At 42.5% G+C, this 18,419-nt stretch overlaps 1 protein-coding gene across 2 annotated transcripts in view; it reads left to right on the plus strand.

Annotated features, from left to right (window-relative positions):
* The first annotated feature begins 1,002 nt into the window (after positions 1-1,002).
* Positions 1,003-18,419, plus strand: part of shmt2 (serine hydroxymethyltransferase 2 (mitochondrial)) — a 34,574-nt gene continuing 17,157 nt past the window's right edge. For both annotated transcript variants that reach the window (XR_013932958.1, XM_080425095.1), the window contains exons 1-2: positions 1,003-1,129; positions 13,648-13,839. Coding sequence is in view for 1 of the 2 variants with exons in the window: in XM_080425095.1 (XP_080281221.1) it covers positions 1,097-1,129; positions 13,648-13,839 (225 nt within the window). In the remaining variant the exon portion in view is untranslated. The remainder of the gene's footprint in view (positions 1,130-13,647; positions 13,840-18,419) is intronic.

An 18,419-nucleotide genomic window follows, 5' to 3' on the forward strand; every position in this document is an offset into this window, starting at 1 on the left:
GCTGCAGTGGACACTCAGGACACAGAGATTGATGGACTCCCTGCAACCCAGATTCTCTGGAGATCCACTCTTTATCATGGAGGGAGTCACTACAGTCACTAAACCACAACTGGTTTAGTGAAGAATCACCAAACCAGTTGTCGTGGAAGGATCCTTATTTATCCCTGTGTGTGTGTGTGTGTGTGTGTGTGTGTGTGTGTGTGTGTGTGTGTGTGTGTGTGTGTGTGTGTGTGTGTGTGTGTGTGTGTGTGTGTGTGTGTGTGTGTGTGTGTGTGTGTGTGTGTGTGTGCGTGCGTGCGTGCGTGCGTGCGTGTGTGCCTGTCTGTCTGTCTGTCTGTCTGTCTGTCTGTGTCTGTGCAAGTTCCTGAGAAATACTGAAAATGAGTCTGCAATAAAGAATGCAATAAATTAAACATTGTGTGCGTACATGCTTTTTGTATTCCAGTTTGTAATATTTCAGAGAGAATGATTTCATACCACTTGACTTAGTGAGAGGATAGTAGACTACATAAAACCAAATGAACTGCATTATAAAGTGAAACACTCTGAGGAGAGAAATGATTGTGCAGAAAATCATAATTTCATGTCAATGTGATGCAGTATTCTCCAGTTCATCAGATACATGAATGCAGTATGCATTAATAATATAAAGTAAACAGAAAATAGCCTATATTTCTTTCTCTGGTAGCTGTAGCTCACAGTTCGTGCCCCAAGAGAAATTCTCTTGGGAAATTGTGGGTCTTTAAAGTCTGAAAACTACTTAAACTCTTTAATAAAAACAAATTGTATCAATCCATTGTAGTAGATCCACATGTATGTCGTATGTGTTTGTTCAATATTGCGAAATGAACACTCATTCTATTTTGACTGAGTATTTTCTCTCCCACCAGTGGTGTGAGAGAAAATATTCCAGTCTCTCTCAGGTCAATGGAATGACTGATGTAGTCTGGGCCACCAAGACTACATGTCCCATAAGCCCTTTCGGCGAGAGACAACCGCACACGTAACCACCCACTTCAAAACAGCCCTCTCCCAGCCTAACCTCTTCATACAAACAGCGGTGGCTTGCGTGACAGTCCTCCTGACACCTGGAAACATGCTGTCTTTCACCCTGAGACAACTGGCACGGGTAAGAACATCACAACACTGTCCCATTCACTCATTCTCCATGCTAGCTTACTGTATGTTCTGTGAAGAGCTAAAGATGACAGGTGAACTAGCTAGCTGATCTATAGCTAGCTGGTAAGACTCAACTAAAACGTCCAAATTGAAGCTGAACTGCTACTTTTGCTCTGGATGGATGATCATGACTAGCAGGAGATCATTTCTAAATGATAAAAAATAAAGATCTCTTTCTATTTCGTATTTTTCTGGTATCAAAGCTGTAATAATGACTCCCCAGCACCCCACTGAGAAGCTAGCATGCTAGCTGTTGTCTGTCAGTCCATGCTGCTGCTGTGGTTACATGGCATGCAATGATGCAACAGTGTGGGGTCTGTTTCATCATGAGCTGACCTGAGTCAGTACATAGTACTGCATCAAGTTGTTCAAAACCACTTGGCAAATATTCCTGCTTGTTGCCGTTGTAGATCCAGCTGCTGTAACTAAATTCGATTATTTAGGGGAAATAAATGTGATCATATTACTGCTCATTTATTGCATTATCATCCATTTGTATTTACAGTGGGATTTGGTGCAAGTGTGTCAAAACTGTAATTTTTCCAAATCAAAGTAACAGGACAGGGTTTTCTTTTGTTGTTTTTGTCTTTAGACAGACGGTCATAAATAATTATTAGATGACCCTGACACCAGAGTTCAAAGTGCAGTGGTACTGTCTGCTACTGTAAACGTGTAAGAACACCAAGGAAATATTAACTTATTTCCTTGAAGTACTTATGTAAAGTATTATGGCTCCTTTTGGTCCCATTACACAAGTAATCATAGTCTTATTTGTTGATTCGTGACTATGTTAGTGTGCATAATATGATGTAAAGAAAATATATTCTAAACCCTGTTTAATAATTAAGCTTGTTTCATAGGATCTGAAAACCACCAGTGTATTTTTAGTATTCTTAGTATTATTAACAAAATAAAGCATTGCATCCCTTATGACAACTCAACTTGCTATTGTACATGACTACATGTACACATACTGTAATCATATATCAAGATGTATATAATCTCAGTGAACTTCGGTCACTTCGGTCAAGGATAGTTGAATAATACCGTCATTTTCAAAATCCTTCACTCTCTCCAATTGCTGTTTTCAAAACGTTTGCTGTTCATTGGCTTACAGCTCTATCGTTAAACTTGGGCTTTGTGTCACAAGGGAGATGGGGCTGTTCAGAAATGTTTGTTAAAATTAAAAAGGGACCCGTTTTGGGGTGTAAAAAGAAGTTTCCTTCAGACAGATACTGTTGCCAAGTTTGTCCTGACTTCTCGCATGGTCAGTTTAATACATTTGGCCATGTTAACTTTGAGGTTTCCCATTAGCCTGAGTGGTTCACGTGTTTACATGTGTCTCATATTGATGGTAATTATGTAAGCATGCAGCTTCATTATAGTTAAAATGGACTCACGAGAGGGCCTTCTTTTTGGACAAAGCCTCGTGATGTCCTCACAGAGTCAGCAATGTTCTGTGAATGTACATTCTTGTGTGTGCATGGATGTATTTTCAACTTAAAAAAAATAAGTGTTGTAAAGCAACACCTGTCTAAAGGGTTGTATGAACAAAAATCATTATCTGGAGAAAACGGATGTTGTTTTTAGGTGGCTTCTAAACAGACTACTTGCAACAGGTTTGGAATTTAGCCAAGACGAATGTTGTAAAACATTATGCAAAGCAGTTTTTTTTGTGTGCTATTGTGTTGGGTAATCACACTTAATGAGTTTTTTTTTTACTAACCTAAAACCCCACATTAAATTACTCTGCACATATTTGTCAAGGCTTGTGGATTTGGGATAACGTGCCAACCTGTTTAAGTCCTCACTTGACTTTCATGTTCAGCCAATTTGACAAAAACAGTCATGTAACCTAAAGTAAGCCAGCGCCCAGAAATGATTGCTTATCATTTGACCCCTACAGTAGTCGTTACCCAACACTGAAAGTTTAGTTGATATTTTGCATGTTATGGGCCAAAGCTCAGTCTTCAACCAATGAGGACCTATGGGAGAAAGCACTCCCCCAGGACAGATCCACGATCATTTGAGGTCATCCTGGCTAGACTGTCAACTAGAAACTGAAGACATCCGGATTGGGCAGCTCGATGCCGGCCTTGACCGGCTTTTTGTATCAGTGGTATTTTGCTACCGACCATTCACACACACTGTGGCATTTTTGTTCTTACAACATATTTTGGGTTTGGGGTTTCCTACCTTTTTTGAGCATGACTTATGCAGCAGACAGACCTCTAGCTCAGTGGTTCTCAACCTTTTCAGCCCCCCAAAACAATCATAATTTGAACTAGGGACCCCCCCTCACCCTGACAAGCACAAGGAATTGTAGGAGTTGAGGCATTAGATTTAGTTTGACTCGGTTCCACAGATAAATATTGTGAAAATAGCCGATCTACAAGCTCATATAACGCCTCGCAACGCGAGGCGTTATATGAGCTTAATAAGAAAAAGAGGTTGCGCATCAACAATGGGTTTTCTCAGTGGAGTGCTAGACCCAAAGTCCAGTATACACATCAAAAGAAGGAATTAAAAAAATAAATCCCAAAAGGGTAGCACATCCAAAAATGTCAATTAAATGGAGGACAAAGTACTCACATGTCCACTTTTTTTATTGGCACACCAATAAAATGAATGGTTACGCGTTTCGTCTATGAGCCTTCCTCATGAGCTTGTAGATGTTTGCCTCTTTCTTATATTATTTGATAATTGGGCCAATGTTCGACCATTTTCTATAGTATGCTTTTGCAGTAATGGTATTTTTTTCCCTTTTTTTGTTTGAGGTATTAAAAAAGTCCTATAAATTGTCACTTCACTGTCATCTGGGGACCCCCACAAAATCATGTGGGGCTCCCAACCCACATGTTGAGAACGGACGGCACACACCAGAGAATGTCCGAGTGACGCACGTCACGCACGCGAGCCCCGCATACGCACACACGCACTTATAGATCCCGTCCAGCTTGCGTATCGGTGCGCCTGGTGTAGCCGGTATCATGTACTGCGCGCAGTAAATTCCACGCATACGCGTGCTTTGAAATTTCACACCAGTGTGCTCCACAATGTGAGCTGTAAAGACACACTAAGCTCTCATCCCTTTCAAGAACATGTAACAAGTATGTCCTTTGCACTGTAAAAACACTGCATACAAGTGGCAGCGTCCCTCTTGTTGTTATTAACGCTCATCCAGTAGCCAGCATCCAGTTTTCCGAATCCCACTTCCCTCTTCTGTGCTTGATGTTTACCACCCTGCTGAGGCACCTAGCTGGCACCACGCCACGGCTACCGCTGTTGGCAAAGTCCCACTCTAGCTATCCGGTATCGTGCATAGTATGGTGCATAGTATGGTGCATAGTATGCTCCAAATACCAAGACTAAGCTAGTGCGAGACGGGTTAAACCCTGATGAAACCAGCTTACCTCATGACACTGGTTCTTCTATTAACCACTTATACCCTACTCAAAAAATGCCCCAAATAGCTGCAAGCTCACAATGTGACGCATTGTGAGCTTATAGATCTGCTATTTTTATGTTATAATGGCTATAATGGCGTTCCAAATGTATATATTTTGTGGACCGGGGTCCCCAGGGGTCTATACTTGTTCCCCTCCTTTTATCCCTACACCATATCTCTTCGGCGGAAAGTACCACTTCAAGCAACAATGTAGTAAATTTAGATTATTTTGGGCAAAATAGTTTGGCTCTTTCAAATAGCATATACACTACAGTAGTATATGTGGGCTAAGTGATCATTTATGTAGACGGTGTTCTTCACTGTAGTCCACACTTTCTAAGTTTTGATAGATGGACTATTCCTACACAACATACTACTGTGCAAAATGCAAATGGATAATACTAATGCACTTGAGGGAGAAGGGCTGATTTTCAAAATCTGCATTGGTTACATTTTATTTTGATGACCACTGTCGGTTTTCAAAAGGACTAGTTACTGTTGAAATCTCACAATGCAATAGTCAATCGGCAGCACAACCTTAATGCCACTCCTGAGTCCTGACCCTCAATCACAGATGAAGCCCAGCCGTTGTATCGGTCTAGGCGATAAATCAGCCGTTATTTGACTTTTTTGAAGTCATCAGTTTTGGCAATTATTCAGCCGGCGTGTCACGATTTTTAACCATTGTCAACCTGGCGTCCCTATTTTGGGCATGTCATTATAGGAGAATTTTTTTGAATAAGGCTAACTGTAAAGTGGTTAAATAAGTACAGTTTGTGTTTATCTCTCAAAAAGTTATGTGTTTATTATTATTTTTAATGCAAGTTTTGCATACAAGTTCAATGTTCTCAAATAGAAACTTTAATCAAATCTAAGTTTTTCAAATTGATTCAAAAGAATTTACACTTTGACAAAATATCGGTCAAACCATCTGTAATCGGTGCTCTACGACTCAGATCGTCTTCGGAGTTTGGACCCAAAAGCTCTGGCATGATCACTCTAATCACAGGGCACAGAGGCAGCAGATAATGAATTATTTGGAATTACATTATGCCAGTAGATATATAACCCAAGGTTCAACCAAAGTTCAACATCACTTTAAGTTACAGTATATCTTATCCTCAGTTCATGTGTTTTACACCCCCTGAATACATTGCAGCTTACAGAAACTAAGAAATACCTGTGCACTTTGCGGCTGTATTTTATAGATAATGGGGAGGAGGGAATGATTGGTTATTTTCAGCTTTATGTGGGTAAGACATTTCTTTTCTTTAACTTGAAAATAACTAGCATTGTGTAAAAAGATTGAAAAATTCTTCTTCACAAAAGCGCTTATTTGACACAGTGTATTGGATGCGTCTCTTTCTGTCTTTCTTTTTGGGGGAGATATTACTGCTTATAAAATACATTCCACTGAACATACTGTGTGAAAGCTATGGGAGAGTGAAAGAGGATACGACAGACGGGTCACGAGTTGCGACCCAAGCTCAACCCTCACATTCTCACAAGCGCCCAGCGTTTAGTATCTCAATCCAGTAAGCGTCCGGGGTTGACGGTGCGGAGCTTTACTACAGTCATCTTCTCCATTGGATATCTTGTGTGGAGATTACAGAGTTAATGCCACGATCTTCCACCTCAGCCTCTTCCCCCTGCTGGAGATTGGCTTTGTCGCCTGCGGCGCTTAGCGTTCTGATTGTTGCTCTGACAACCCCTTGACCTGATTGGACCGAAGGTGCTCTTGAGTAGACACATACTGTAACGCACACACACACACACACACACACACACACACACACACACACACACACACACACACACACACACACACACACACACACACACACACACACACACACACACACACACACACACACACACAGAGAGAGTACATCCTTCACTACGGGCTGGATTTCTCAGTCTGGTGTCATCCAGGCTGAATCACAGGGCAATTTGTAACGGGCAGCCTTCCTATTAGTCGTTGACAGGGGGAGAGAGTCAGACTGACTGATGCCGCTGCCCTGGTGCCACTCCTGCTTCCCTTCTACTACCTCAGTGCTAGGGCTGCAACTATCGATAATATTTTCTATTATTCTATTGATACAGTTTGTGACTAATAGAGAAGCGTGTTTTTTGGGGGTGATATTTGTATATAATTTATTAACGAATCGCCACATTCCAATAGATTTTTATAATCAACAAAATGGATTAGTCTGATGAACCACTTAAGCCCAATTTAATACGTCGTCATACATTGTAGCACAAAATAGCGGTCGAGACCAGGAGAGACAAGTCTACAAGGAGACAGACGTGAAGTGAATAAGAGGCCTTTGGACACGGCGGGCGGTCAAAACAACCTGTGGTGCCTTAGCTAGCCGAGGCTTGTTGATATGTGGCAGGAACACGACTGTCTATATCAGTCTTTTCATGTTTTTTGGCCACGGACCCCCCCCCCCCCCACCCCATGGACCCCCAGAACTAAAAAAGAAATTGTGCTCTGGACCGCTGGAATAGTGGCTTCACTCAATGTAGCCTGACAGTGTGTTGCGGGTTCGAGTCCCGATCCTGACGGCCTTTGCTGCATGTCGCCCCCCATCTCTCTCCCCATTTCCTGTCAGCCTACTGTCCTATCCATAAAGGCATAAAAGTCCATAAAAAAAATTAAATAAACGTGGTTAAAATGATTGTGGCACTATATTAACTAATTTAGCTGGTGACCGCCTGGTACCCCAAGGACCCCACTTTGAGAACCAATGGTCTAGATATAACGTGTCTTTCTAGACACATCAGAACCGTTCATCCGTTGCCACCTCAAGTTTAACCGCCTCTGTTATTCATCTGTTATCTGCTTCCGCATGTGTTCACGTGAGGTGAGGCGTTGCTCCGGCAAGCCCTATAATCGTATTAAAATTATATAATGTATGTCGTGCCATTATTTAAAGATCTTGTAGTGTGTACATGTTTGAGATTATGGAGAAGAGAATAAGATTATCCTTATAGTAGTGTGTTATGGAACCAGATTTCCAAATCATTTAAAGGTAGGCCAACATATAACGAGGGCACATTTTGATATTTATCAATATCTAAACAATATCAGTTTCTTTTTTCATATAATTATATGGAGATGACTTAAAGAAAGTGACCTTAGGTAGCAGAATGGAACTGCCCAGTGATGACATCACGAGTGGAGGAAGTGTTAAATGTCTAGCATTCAGCTATATTTGCAATGCTCTGGAAGCCTCTATTGTAAAAGGTTAAATTATATGTATACTGATGATATAAATATCCTTGTATTTGTTTATAGGGGCTTTAGGTGAGTTTAACAAGGTGGACTTCCTCCATTTATTGTTTATGGGAATGGCAAATGTTAAGTTAAGTACAGTTTCTTCCACATAATTTGAATATCTAGCATTTGAAGGAAAAGAAAAAGAAGAAACCCGCACACTCATCTGCGGGTTTATTCTTTTTCTTCATATTACTTTTTTAACTTTTTATTAGTTTTCATAATATCTACCTATCTAGCATTTAAAATGATCTGTTGTCCTGCCTTGAACTTAGATTTTTTTAAACTCCTGTAGCTGGGCTTAACTGTTTCCCTCTACTTCAGCTTCCTCAGTTCCCTCAATCCTTTTCACCCCCTCTGCTATATACGGTGCATTCTTCTGTTTCTTTTTTCTCATCCTCTGTATTACAAGGCCGATTGTTGTTTGTAGCAGCGGCTGATGGACAGCAGTCATCTGAGAAATTGACTCCTCTCAGGATCCCGACACAGGAAATGGACAGAAATGATGTGATACGTACTGTAGTCGGTCTAAATGAAATGATTAGTTCTTCTTCTTTTTTTCTTTTTCTTTTTTCATCGTCTTCTGTCACGGTCACAGATGTTTTGACAGGAGTGACAAAACCTCCTGCCGACATCGAGTCGACAGTGTCACCCATCTGTGACGGGGGCTGTTCCCATCTGTGTTGGATGTTGCACTTTCCTGCTGCAAAGTTTTCATCAAGTTCACCTTCAAACGACGGCCTGATCGGCCTCCTAAAAATAGTCCCCCTTCTGTGACAGATCTGGTGCTTTGCATCTTGGCTCTGACTTTTCCCGGGGATCAATTAATCATGTGTTTATTAATTATATTCCCGTAATGACAGGCGCAGGGATGGGACACACGATAGACTGGCAGGCGCGGCAGACAGGCCTTGTGGGAAGGGAAAGACGGACCGCGGGGAGCGCCCCCCACACGTTGTTTGTTTTTTGGGATCTGGAGCTGTCCTGGAACAGGTCCTGACGAAGACGGGAAGTAATAAAAACGGCACACACACAAGTGCCACTCGGCTCTGCCTGTTTAGCAGCTTACGATGACATGAAGGGGGGGGGGGGGTTGGGGGGGACGAGGAAGACTCCCAGTTAGACAGGCGCCCTTGTCTCCTCCACAGTCAGCAGGAGCTCTCTAACAGGCAGCGCCGGTTGGCGTGTTTGCCTCCTCTGCTGGCTGCTCGCTGGCCTTGGTTGGCGTCCCAGTAGAAAAACGCAGACAGCGAAGGACGGTTCCTATCAGGGTTTAACGACCCGTGTGATTTCTCTGTGCAGGAATATGTCCTCGCAAGGCAGGCCGACCTGTCTCCCTGGGCGCCTTAGTCCTCCTCCCAGAATCCCAGTCGCCCCCACACCGCCCCCGCTCCACCCCAAACCCCCTCCACTGCCACCGGTGACGGAAGGCCAGGGGAGAGGAATCGCAAAAATCAGCCGCTAATGTGCCAACCTCGTCCCTGGGCGCGTCACCCCCCCTGTCCCCTCGGCTACACTGGGGAGCAAAAGAAAGATGAAGGCAGGAGGATGAGACCAAGGGAGTAGAAGGCCTGACTGTAGGCTGCTGCTAAGGATAGAGAGAGAGAGGGCACTTCAGCTGACTGTATAAACTGTAGACAGAACTCTGGTGAAACACCATGGTTTATTTTTTCTTCCTTTTCGTCCCATTGGTGTTTCTTAGTCTGACTTGACCAGCTGTGCATGTATCTTCCCCTTTATTCACAGTTTTTCCCCTCGCATGGTTTTAGGGAGGGTGTAGACCTGTGGTTCTCAAACGTTTTCATGTCGAGGACCCCCAAATTAAGATATATTTGGGCACGGACCCCATCTGCAAAGATTTTGTGCCAGGAGTGTTCAAATGTATACATTTTTTTTTTTTTTTTTTTTTAATGGCAAATCTACAAGCTCGCAACGCGTCTCATTGCAATGCACTGTGAGCTTGTAGATCGTCTATTTTCAAATATTCGATTATATATATATTGTTTTCGTAGACCTAGTTGCTTATTTCTCTCGCAAAATCTGGCAACACTGATTTGAACCATCTCCATGGTAGCCTCGGAAACCCATGCTTTTTTTTTTTGTTACAAAAGAAAAAAAGCCTGGGGGAGCCATGCAGGAAGATGGTCTTAGGACCTTGTTATCTCCTAACCAATCAGAGTGCAGAGGGGCGTCGCTCTAAATTTGGTGACATCAGCGTGCTCCGTGCACAGGCCGGGGGGGGGGGGAAGGGGGGAGGGGAGGGGAGGCGGGGACATAGATTGGTGAAGCAATAGGAAGCCCCGCACGAATCCGGGCGGCTGGGTTTGGATCCGCCCTTCAAGACCATCGATTGGGCTCGTTCTCTCAGTCTATATCTCCATGGTGGTTGGCAGCCGCTTTACCCCTTAGAAATAGAGTCCAAAGGGAAGCACGCTAGGAATGGGACGATAATCGTTATTATTGTTTATTGCGATATAAAAAAACGCTCACAAGAATCGTGTTGCAGAGATAAAAATGCATCGTGAAATTTTCCTCAGTCATACACTAGAATGAATTGGCTTTTGTTGAGCTGCAATTTCAGAATCACTTAAACCCTCTATACTTGATCAAACGGACCTGTAAAGTGCGCCCAGTTTACAATTACAATACTTTATATCTGTATATTCAACCCAAAGCAAGGCTGTTTAGTAATGTTTTCAATGCTTGTACATTGCAGTGCATTTGTGTACAACTTGGTGCATGTTTTTGTTTACACCCATGTAGAATATGCCTTATTGTGTTTTTACTCACCCAAGTGACCTTAAGCAGCCTCCAGCATTGTGCTAATTTCTTTCTAATGATGTGGGAGGTGAACTTATCACTCACACACCAGCACACCTGTACAACATGGTAGTTGTTGAATGAGTGATGGACATACTGCTCATAAATAATCATAACATTGTTTACATTCCAGGAATTAGCCCATTTGTTTTAAGTGCATCATACCTGTCAAAATATGTCCCCCCCCTCCCTCTTCTTCTCCTCAGTTCACTACCAAGCTGCTAATAAAAGTAGAGAAGTGATTTATCATCAAGATTGAATTGATTCCATTCCTCAGCAATTAATTTTCTGAAATTGGTTATGATACTGAAGCTATCAGCTCTCCCTCAGCAGGCCCTCTAGACCTTCTGAGTTGGTTTTAATTTTGGTGGGATCATTTAAATGGAGTCCTATCCTTTTACACATAACAATGTAACAGCATCCTTACCCTTAAGAACACAATGGGTACTCTCTCCAATCTCCAATCTCTCCAGTTGGAAACCATTATCCACAACCCGTAGTAAGTAGGTCTGGGGGGCTTATTGTCGGTATGGTAGTTTTAACCCACAAAGGTATCGATCGTCCTTATTGACTTGTTCAGTGGGGAGACTGGATACGACCACATGAACCCTTGCGTCCCTATTCTGGGGTGAACATTTGGCCGAAAATGGCCGACAAGCTCGGCTATTTTTGGTGAAGAGATTTGGTATAGAGGGGGGGGGGGAGAAAGGAGCGGGCCAAGGATAGAGAGTTAAAGTTAATGCTTAGCCATTAAAGAAATAAATAAACTTTAAAAAAAACAGAGACGGAGCAAGTGAAAACCATATGGACTCTGCACTCGCATGATCAGCCATTGGAGCAGAAGCAGCAGAAAACTTGTCAGCCCCAGTCCAGATTAGATAAGCAGGAAGTGCTGAATGTGTTCTCTCTGTACCGTTTTCAGTACACTGGGGCAGTAAAAGCCGTAAAAAAAAAAAAAAAAAAAAAACTCAGTTGGTAGAACTGCTGATAGAGGCATAATTGAACAACCACGCTGATTATTGATATCATACAAACACACCATCTTCTAATTATACCAGGCTTACATATTAGAGTGCAAGAGAAGATGATGGGTACGGTACATAGTACTGTAGTAGGGGGAGGAGAAAACTATGGGACTGAAATGTTGCCTTATTCATGTTGGACAAATTGACCACGGCGCCGTGCGTCGGTTCAAATGTGTAAAGAATGATCAAAGGCGCTCCCCGCAGAGAGATTGTCTTCTTCTATACAGTACGTCTTCATATCTTTAACAGGCCTTGTTTGAGACTGAGGCCTCAGCTCAATTCTTCTCGATTTGATGCACCAATAAATACCACCAAGTGGCTTTCAAAATTAATATTCAGGGGCTCAAGAAAATACAAAAAACATTATTTGTAGTCTTGCAGTGTCTGGTTTAGGTAAATGTATAGTTGACACCACTGCCACGTGGGAAAGCAATTGAGCAATTGACCTGGACACCAGTATGATGACCGGAGCATTTCTGATAACCCTTTTAATGCGACCCACCCGACTTTGGGTGCTGAAAATGAATAGTTTTCTTTATTGCTGCTTTTATTGGCTTCCATATCTGTGTGTGGGAAGCTTCCGGACCAAAACATGTCAATTCAGATTCAGAAGTGTTTTACACCTGCATTCTAATGTTGGCCAGTTTGTGATGCACACTAAATAATCTGCTTTCATGTCAACTCTGAATAAATAGATAATTCCTGCTTTTTGCCTTTTTATGGGTATACAGTAGCTTCTTCTTTTAAGTTACAGATATAGTGATGTATCATGGATAGAATTTCTTGAAATATATTGATTATCACACACATCGCAATGTTATCATTATCGAGGACCACAATATCGTCACAGTATCATTGTAAGTTACTCCCCTAGTATGCATTAAAGGGTTAGTTCAGATTTTTTTAGTATTTTCTGTAGGAAATACTTACCATTAATGTAGTGGTTGCAAAGGTATTAATTGATTGCCTGAGTCCCGTGGTCAGAGTTATGGTCCGTTTCTGATAAATATGAAGTAGTTCCGGTAGATTAGTAGATTTGGTGGGGGCCGCTCATTAAAAATTAATTAATAAAAAAAACTAGCGTCATTTGTATTGTTGACTATTTCTACCATATAGAGCAGGTTTCGTTCAATTTCGACCCCTCTGTCACATGGTACTAATGTTTGTGTCCAGAATCACTGCGCCGCGGCAGCCTACTTACGCACAAAAAATATGTTTAAGGTGTAGTAACATTGTGATTGACAAGTCACTGTCATAGACTACCACAGCAATTAGGATAGAGGTTGATCAATGTGTCTCCCAGCTCCAAATATGGTCATTTCATGGTTGTAAAGACAAGAGCCACGATGGCAGAGTCCTATGTCACAGTTTAACAGTCATTCACACTGGTTCTCAACATGGAGTCCGGGGATCCCCAGGGATTCTTGAGGGAGTTCCAGGGGGTCCCCAGCTAAATAACTGATCATTAAGAACCTGTTGAATTAACATAAAGGATTTTACTGTGTAGTTTGGGCTCCCAGAGATAAAAATCACACCAAATGGGGGCAGTGTTGCCAGATTCTGTGAGAGAAACAAGCAACCAGGTCTAGGAAAACCAGCCCAAAAGAAGCGACTATGGGCCACATGAGCACTTTAACATATACATCTATACATATACATCTACAAGCTCACAACGCGTCGCGACGCGTTGTGAGCTTGTAGATCGGCTATTTTCAAATAAAATCTTGCGGGGAAATTATAATAAGCAGAACTGGCAACCCTGAATGGGGGTCCGTGGCCTATAATACATATCAAACTGGGAGTCCTTGACATTTACCAAGGTTGAGAATTGCTGTTTTCTTAATCTCACATCTCTGTCTTGTCTTCCCCAACCTATCCTCCTTGTCCCTCCCTAGCCACTGCGCCAACGCGTCCCACTGGCCCTGAGTGTGCGCGGGCAGCAGTCCTATGCCGCGGCGCCGGCACTGGAGGAGGAGCGTGGCTGGACGGGACAGGACAGCCTGGCCCAGGACGACCCAGAGATGTGGGACCTGCTGCAGAAGGAGAAGGACCGACAGTGCCGCGGCCTGGAGCTCATCGCTTCTGAGGTAAAAGGTCTTAAAGGTCTTCCGAGTGGCGGATCTGAGATGTTACTGGTCATGTTTGTTCAGTTCTCCTCTTATTTTAGACTTTCCAGCTGTGAAACCTTACAACCCCGGAGATGTGATTCTTTAGAGCATTTTTCCCCCCTTTTATTGAATTTAATATTTTCATGTTTTAAATGCTTTTTCATTTTTGCCCAAACGGCTCATCGCACAACCGCCGATGAGGCATTTGGTCAAATAACTAATGAAAATACAGAGGTGAAACGTTTAATTAATTAAATTAGGAAAAATAAAATTGTTATACTTCTCTCTGCATATTCCCATTTCCTCAGCACTTCAGGCATTCATACTGTATTTTCCATAAAGAGAATGAATGGTTCCCATATGGAATCAAAAATGTAAGTGATTTACTCCATTGACAGACAGGAACACATCTCCCTGAGCCACTGACCTAAGTGTGGCCTATTTACATACTGTATGTCCATGATGCGTTGCGATGCGAGACTGCGGTCAAGCCAACACCAACTTGGGACTCCTGAATCGCTGCCGTCCACACTCTCCTATCTAACATCAGGGTCTTGAGCTCTACAGTGTTGTTAGCTAAGCTGTCGTGCCGCAGTGCATCTATGTAGGTGGTGCGCTTCTTGCTTTTCCTGGCTTTGCCCTGGGTTGGCTGTTGGCTCCCATAGTGTCAGTTTCCTTGCCTCTAGTTCCGGGTGCCTGACGCAGTGCCCTGCCAGCCTCATCCTTCTCTCCCTGACTTTGTCTGTGACCCGTGGTAGGTCCCCATAGAGGACCACATCTTTTATTTTTTTATATATATACTTTTTTTTGGGGGCTTTTTTTCTGCCTTTATTTATAGTTTTGTAGTAGAGATGGACAGGAAAAGGGGGAAGAGAGATGGCCAGAGACACGCAGCAAAGACCGTCAGGAACGGGACTCGAACCCACAGTGTGCTGTCAGGCTACTTATGAGCCTAGGTGCCCGGACCGCAAGGCCGGCTGTCCGGGCCAGGACCACATTTCTGATGTGGTCCGTCGTTGTGACACCTTGTGCCATTCGTAGCATTCTTGTGGAGACTCCATGTCCATGATGACGCTATGAGGCGTTAAGAATGGAGCAAGCATATGTTAAGTGCTTTATTTTTGTTTCGGTATCGTATGCCTCTTAAGAACAATTTGGGGTGTAGACTAGAGGTAGCTTTATGTCCAGCATTTATTGCATGCTATACCTCCCTCTAGAACTGTAATGTTGTCACACTCCCACACACAGTGGAACAATGTTCCTTCTTCCTGTTCACATGTGTGTCTGGGAAATTTTCATTAATTTGTGTAGTTTAACTGGAGATATATATGTGCATAATTATCCAATGAAATTGTAATAGCCGTAACCTCATATTCATTATTGGAGTATGGGCCTCTAAGCATTATGGTACCCCGGTCTTCCTGAGACCTCCTGCATATTCTCCCTCCAGGCATTCTGACGGCCCACAGAGGACTGGGTACAGTAGAGTAGAGCTACAGTAGAAACCAACTGGTGCAAAAAAGTGTCCTTTCTACATTTAATTAGCAATTGTGTCCTCTAGAGTAGACAGGAAGGATACAGTTAACTTTTGACTTTGGGCTACAACAATAAAACGTATCATTTGCAAATATTTTTAAAAGTGTTTGGGATATCAATTTAATTTCTTCAAGTTTGATTGAATACTTGAATACTTTATTATCAATTTACAATTACAATTACAATTTAGGCATTTAGCGCCTAGACGCTCTTAATCCAGAGCGACCTACAGTAAGCAAGGTAAACATGAGGTAATACATCAAATGCATGGAAATGGTAATCTAGGATCATAGGCAAACCAAGAACCTATCATCAGCCTAAACCATACAATATCAAAAAGTAAATCTGTACATTGAAACTATACACACTATAGGATGCCAGGTCTACAAATGAATCTGGCTGCATCTAACGAATTGCAAACAGTACAGCAAGTACAATTACGCAAGCATGCGTCATCATAGCCTTGCCATTGTGCAAGTCCCCAAACTTACCTAACCCATTGCTATAAGTGAATTCCCACACCAGGTCTAGCCAGTCTAAAATGGTAAACCATTCTCAGATGATTCCATAAACATTGCTGAAAGTGAAGCGTTAAGTTTGTGTTTGAAGTTTTTCTAAATATCTGTTGGAAACCCATCTGGCCAAGCTGTTTTTCCTGCCTGCATAGAATGAATTACCTCCTATATTTTGTCGTCTGTGAATCCAGCATTAAGGCTACCTGTGGAATCCTCTTGAGATGTGAGGAATTGTTAGTTAATGGTTCTTTCTGATTGGAGTTTCTTGATAACAAGCCTTCCATATGTCCCCCTCGGTCATAAAATGTTTCCTTTAACTATCCGTGGCTCTTCCTGCAGCCATTGTTGGGCTCCAAGTAAAAATAATAATTGATGTGAATTTGTTTGTCTCTCAAGAGTAGGCCTACTTTTTCTTTTTGAGAAAAGCAGTCCGATTTTTGTTCTTGTGAACATTGATTTGGTGCTAGTAAAGCTTATGATTTGGTGCTAGTAATGCTTATGATTTGGTGCTAGTAAGGCTTATGATTTGGTGCTAGTAAGGCTTATGATTTGGTGCTAGTAAGGCTTATGATTTGGTGCTAGTAATGCTTATGATTTGGTGCTAGTAAGGCTTATGAGTTGGTGCTAGTAAGGCTTATGATTTGGTGCTAGTAAGGCTTATGATTTGGTGCTAGTAAGGCTAATGATTTGGTGCTAGTAAGGCTTATGAGTTGGTGCTAGTAAATCTCCACAGAAAGTGTTTTATGAGCAGAGGAGTGCTTTGGATCATATTTACAATATGTGAGAAATATTTGGGTATTTACTTCCTTGGTGTACTGGCAGTGTTAACATGAATATTAGGCACTGATGAGTCCCTGACCATGCATTCTGTAACGTAGGAAAGTGAAGAAAAAAAATTAAGTTGAGAAACTTCACTTTGGTTGGGTTTTGCTGTTCTGCTGAGCTTTTTCGGACCAGGGAGTCGGTGGCGCCGAAGAAAATGGCTCGAGACGAGATCCAATGCTTCGGAGAGCTCGCTCTCTATGAAAGCGCATGCATCATTTCACTCTGCAACCTCTGGAAGGTTTATCTGCCTGAGCTTAGATCTGTGGCTTCTATTTTCCTGGTCATCGATTTTGGAGGTGAACAGTTTTTTCACTGTGACTGGAAAAACAGACCGACTGTCTTTGGCGTTTGATATGCGGTGGACTCGTCTGCATCTGTTATTCTATTCTCTTCTCATGTTGGTTGTAATGTCCTGAATTTCCGATAGCATACTGTACATACATTTTCTAGAGAATTCAATCTTCAGCCCATTTTTCAGGATATCACCCCAGCTAACTTAATTTGGTACATCAGTGCCATCTTCCTCCTCGATGCCTCCTTGGCGTAGCAGCATGGCGTTGTTGTGCATTGTTTCCAGCATTTTGTAAAAAAAACTTCCCTTGTTTCTTTGGCTATGTGAACTCTAGGGGTATAATCAAACAGATTTTATTAAGTGTTTGTTAGAATTCAAGTGCTTTAATAAGGATGTGTCTAAAAATGCAGCGGAACTAGGAAAGTGTGACCTCTCAACACCTGCCATAGCCTGAAGATTCTTTATTGCGTTGCCTTGAGTTAAGCTCATGCCTCATTGATTCTAGCTGCCCACCACACTTAAAATTCGGCATGCATTTTTAAGTTCTGTGATTAAAATATGAAAAAAGTTGCTGCTCTCCACAAACCATTTGCAGCGTTAATACATCTTTGTCCCTCCCTTCTTAAAAAGATTATCATCTTTCTCGTAGAAATCCACACCCCTTCCGCTCAAAAAAATAATAATTCTGAATTGGCTGTTTCGACCGCAGAAACGCTCACAGCGTGCAGTGCCTTCTGTAAAGATAAGAGTAGTGATCAGTCATTACCAAGGTGCCCAGGCACCTCTTTGTTTTCACTCTGGAGCTGTGTGCTGTGAAATGGGAATTCTTTTTTTTCTCAATTTTTTTTTTTACTATTCAAAAAAGCAAGATGTATTTTTTTTGTAATCTAGTGTTGTTCCTTTCCTCTCTCTTCTGCCTCTCCTCCTGCTTCTTCTTCTCTGCCACCGTAGTTGCTCAGTGGAGTATATCAGACCCCCTCTACACCCACCCACCCCTGCCCTGTCTCAGCACAAAGCCTGACCGCTCTGCTGTGAGATAAAGCTGATATCTTCATATGGCCTCCTCGCCTCTCTGCCTCACTCGGCAGGGCTTTCCTCCAAGGGAAACATTCATTTGTTTTACGCACCCTTGCATGCACACAGGATCTCACTGACACACACACACACACACACACACACACACACACACACACACACACACACACACACACACACACAACACACAACACACAACACACACACACAACACACTCTCTCTCTTTCTCTCCAGCACTAAGAGGAAACAATTGCATTTCCAATTCTAATGGCTACGCAGACCTCGGCATGACTGGTGGAAGGCTCTTACTGGGGTTGTTATCTCCCTTCATCTCTTCTTGGCTCTCAGGTGGATC

Source organism: Gymnoscopelus braueri, assembly GCF_963280865.1.
Source record: "Gymnoscopelus braueri genome assembly, chromosome: 3".
In the NCBI taxonomy this organism is placed as follows: domain Eukaryota; kingdom Metazoa; phylum Chordata; class Actinopteri; order Myctophiformes; family Myctophidae; genus Gymnoscopelus; species Gymnoscopelus braueri.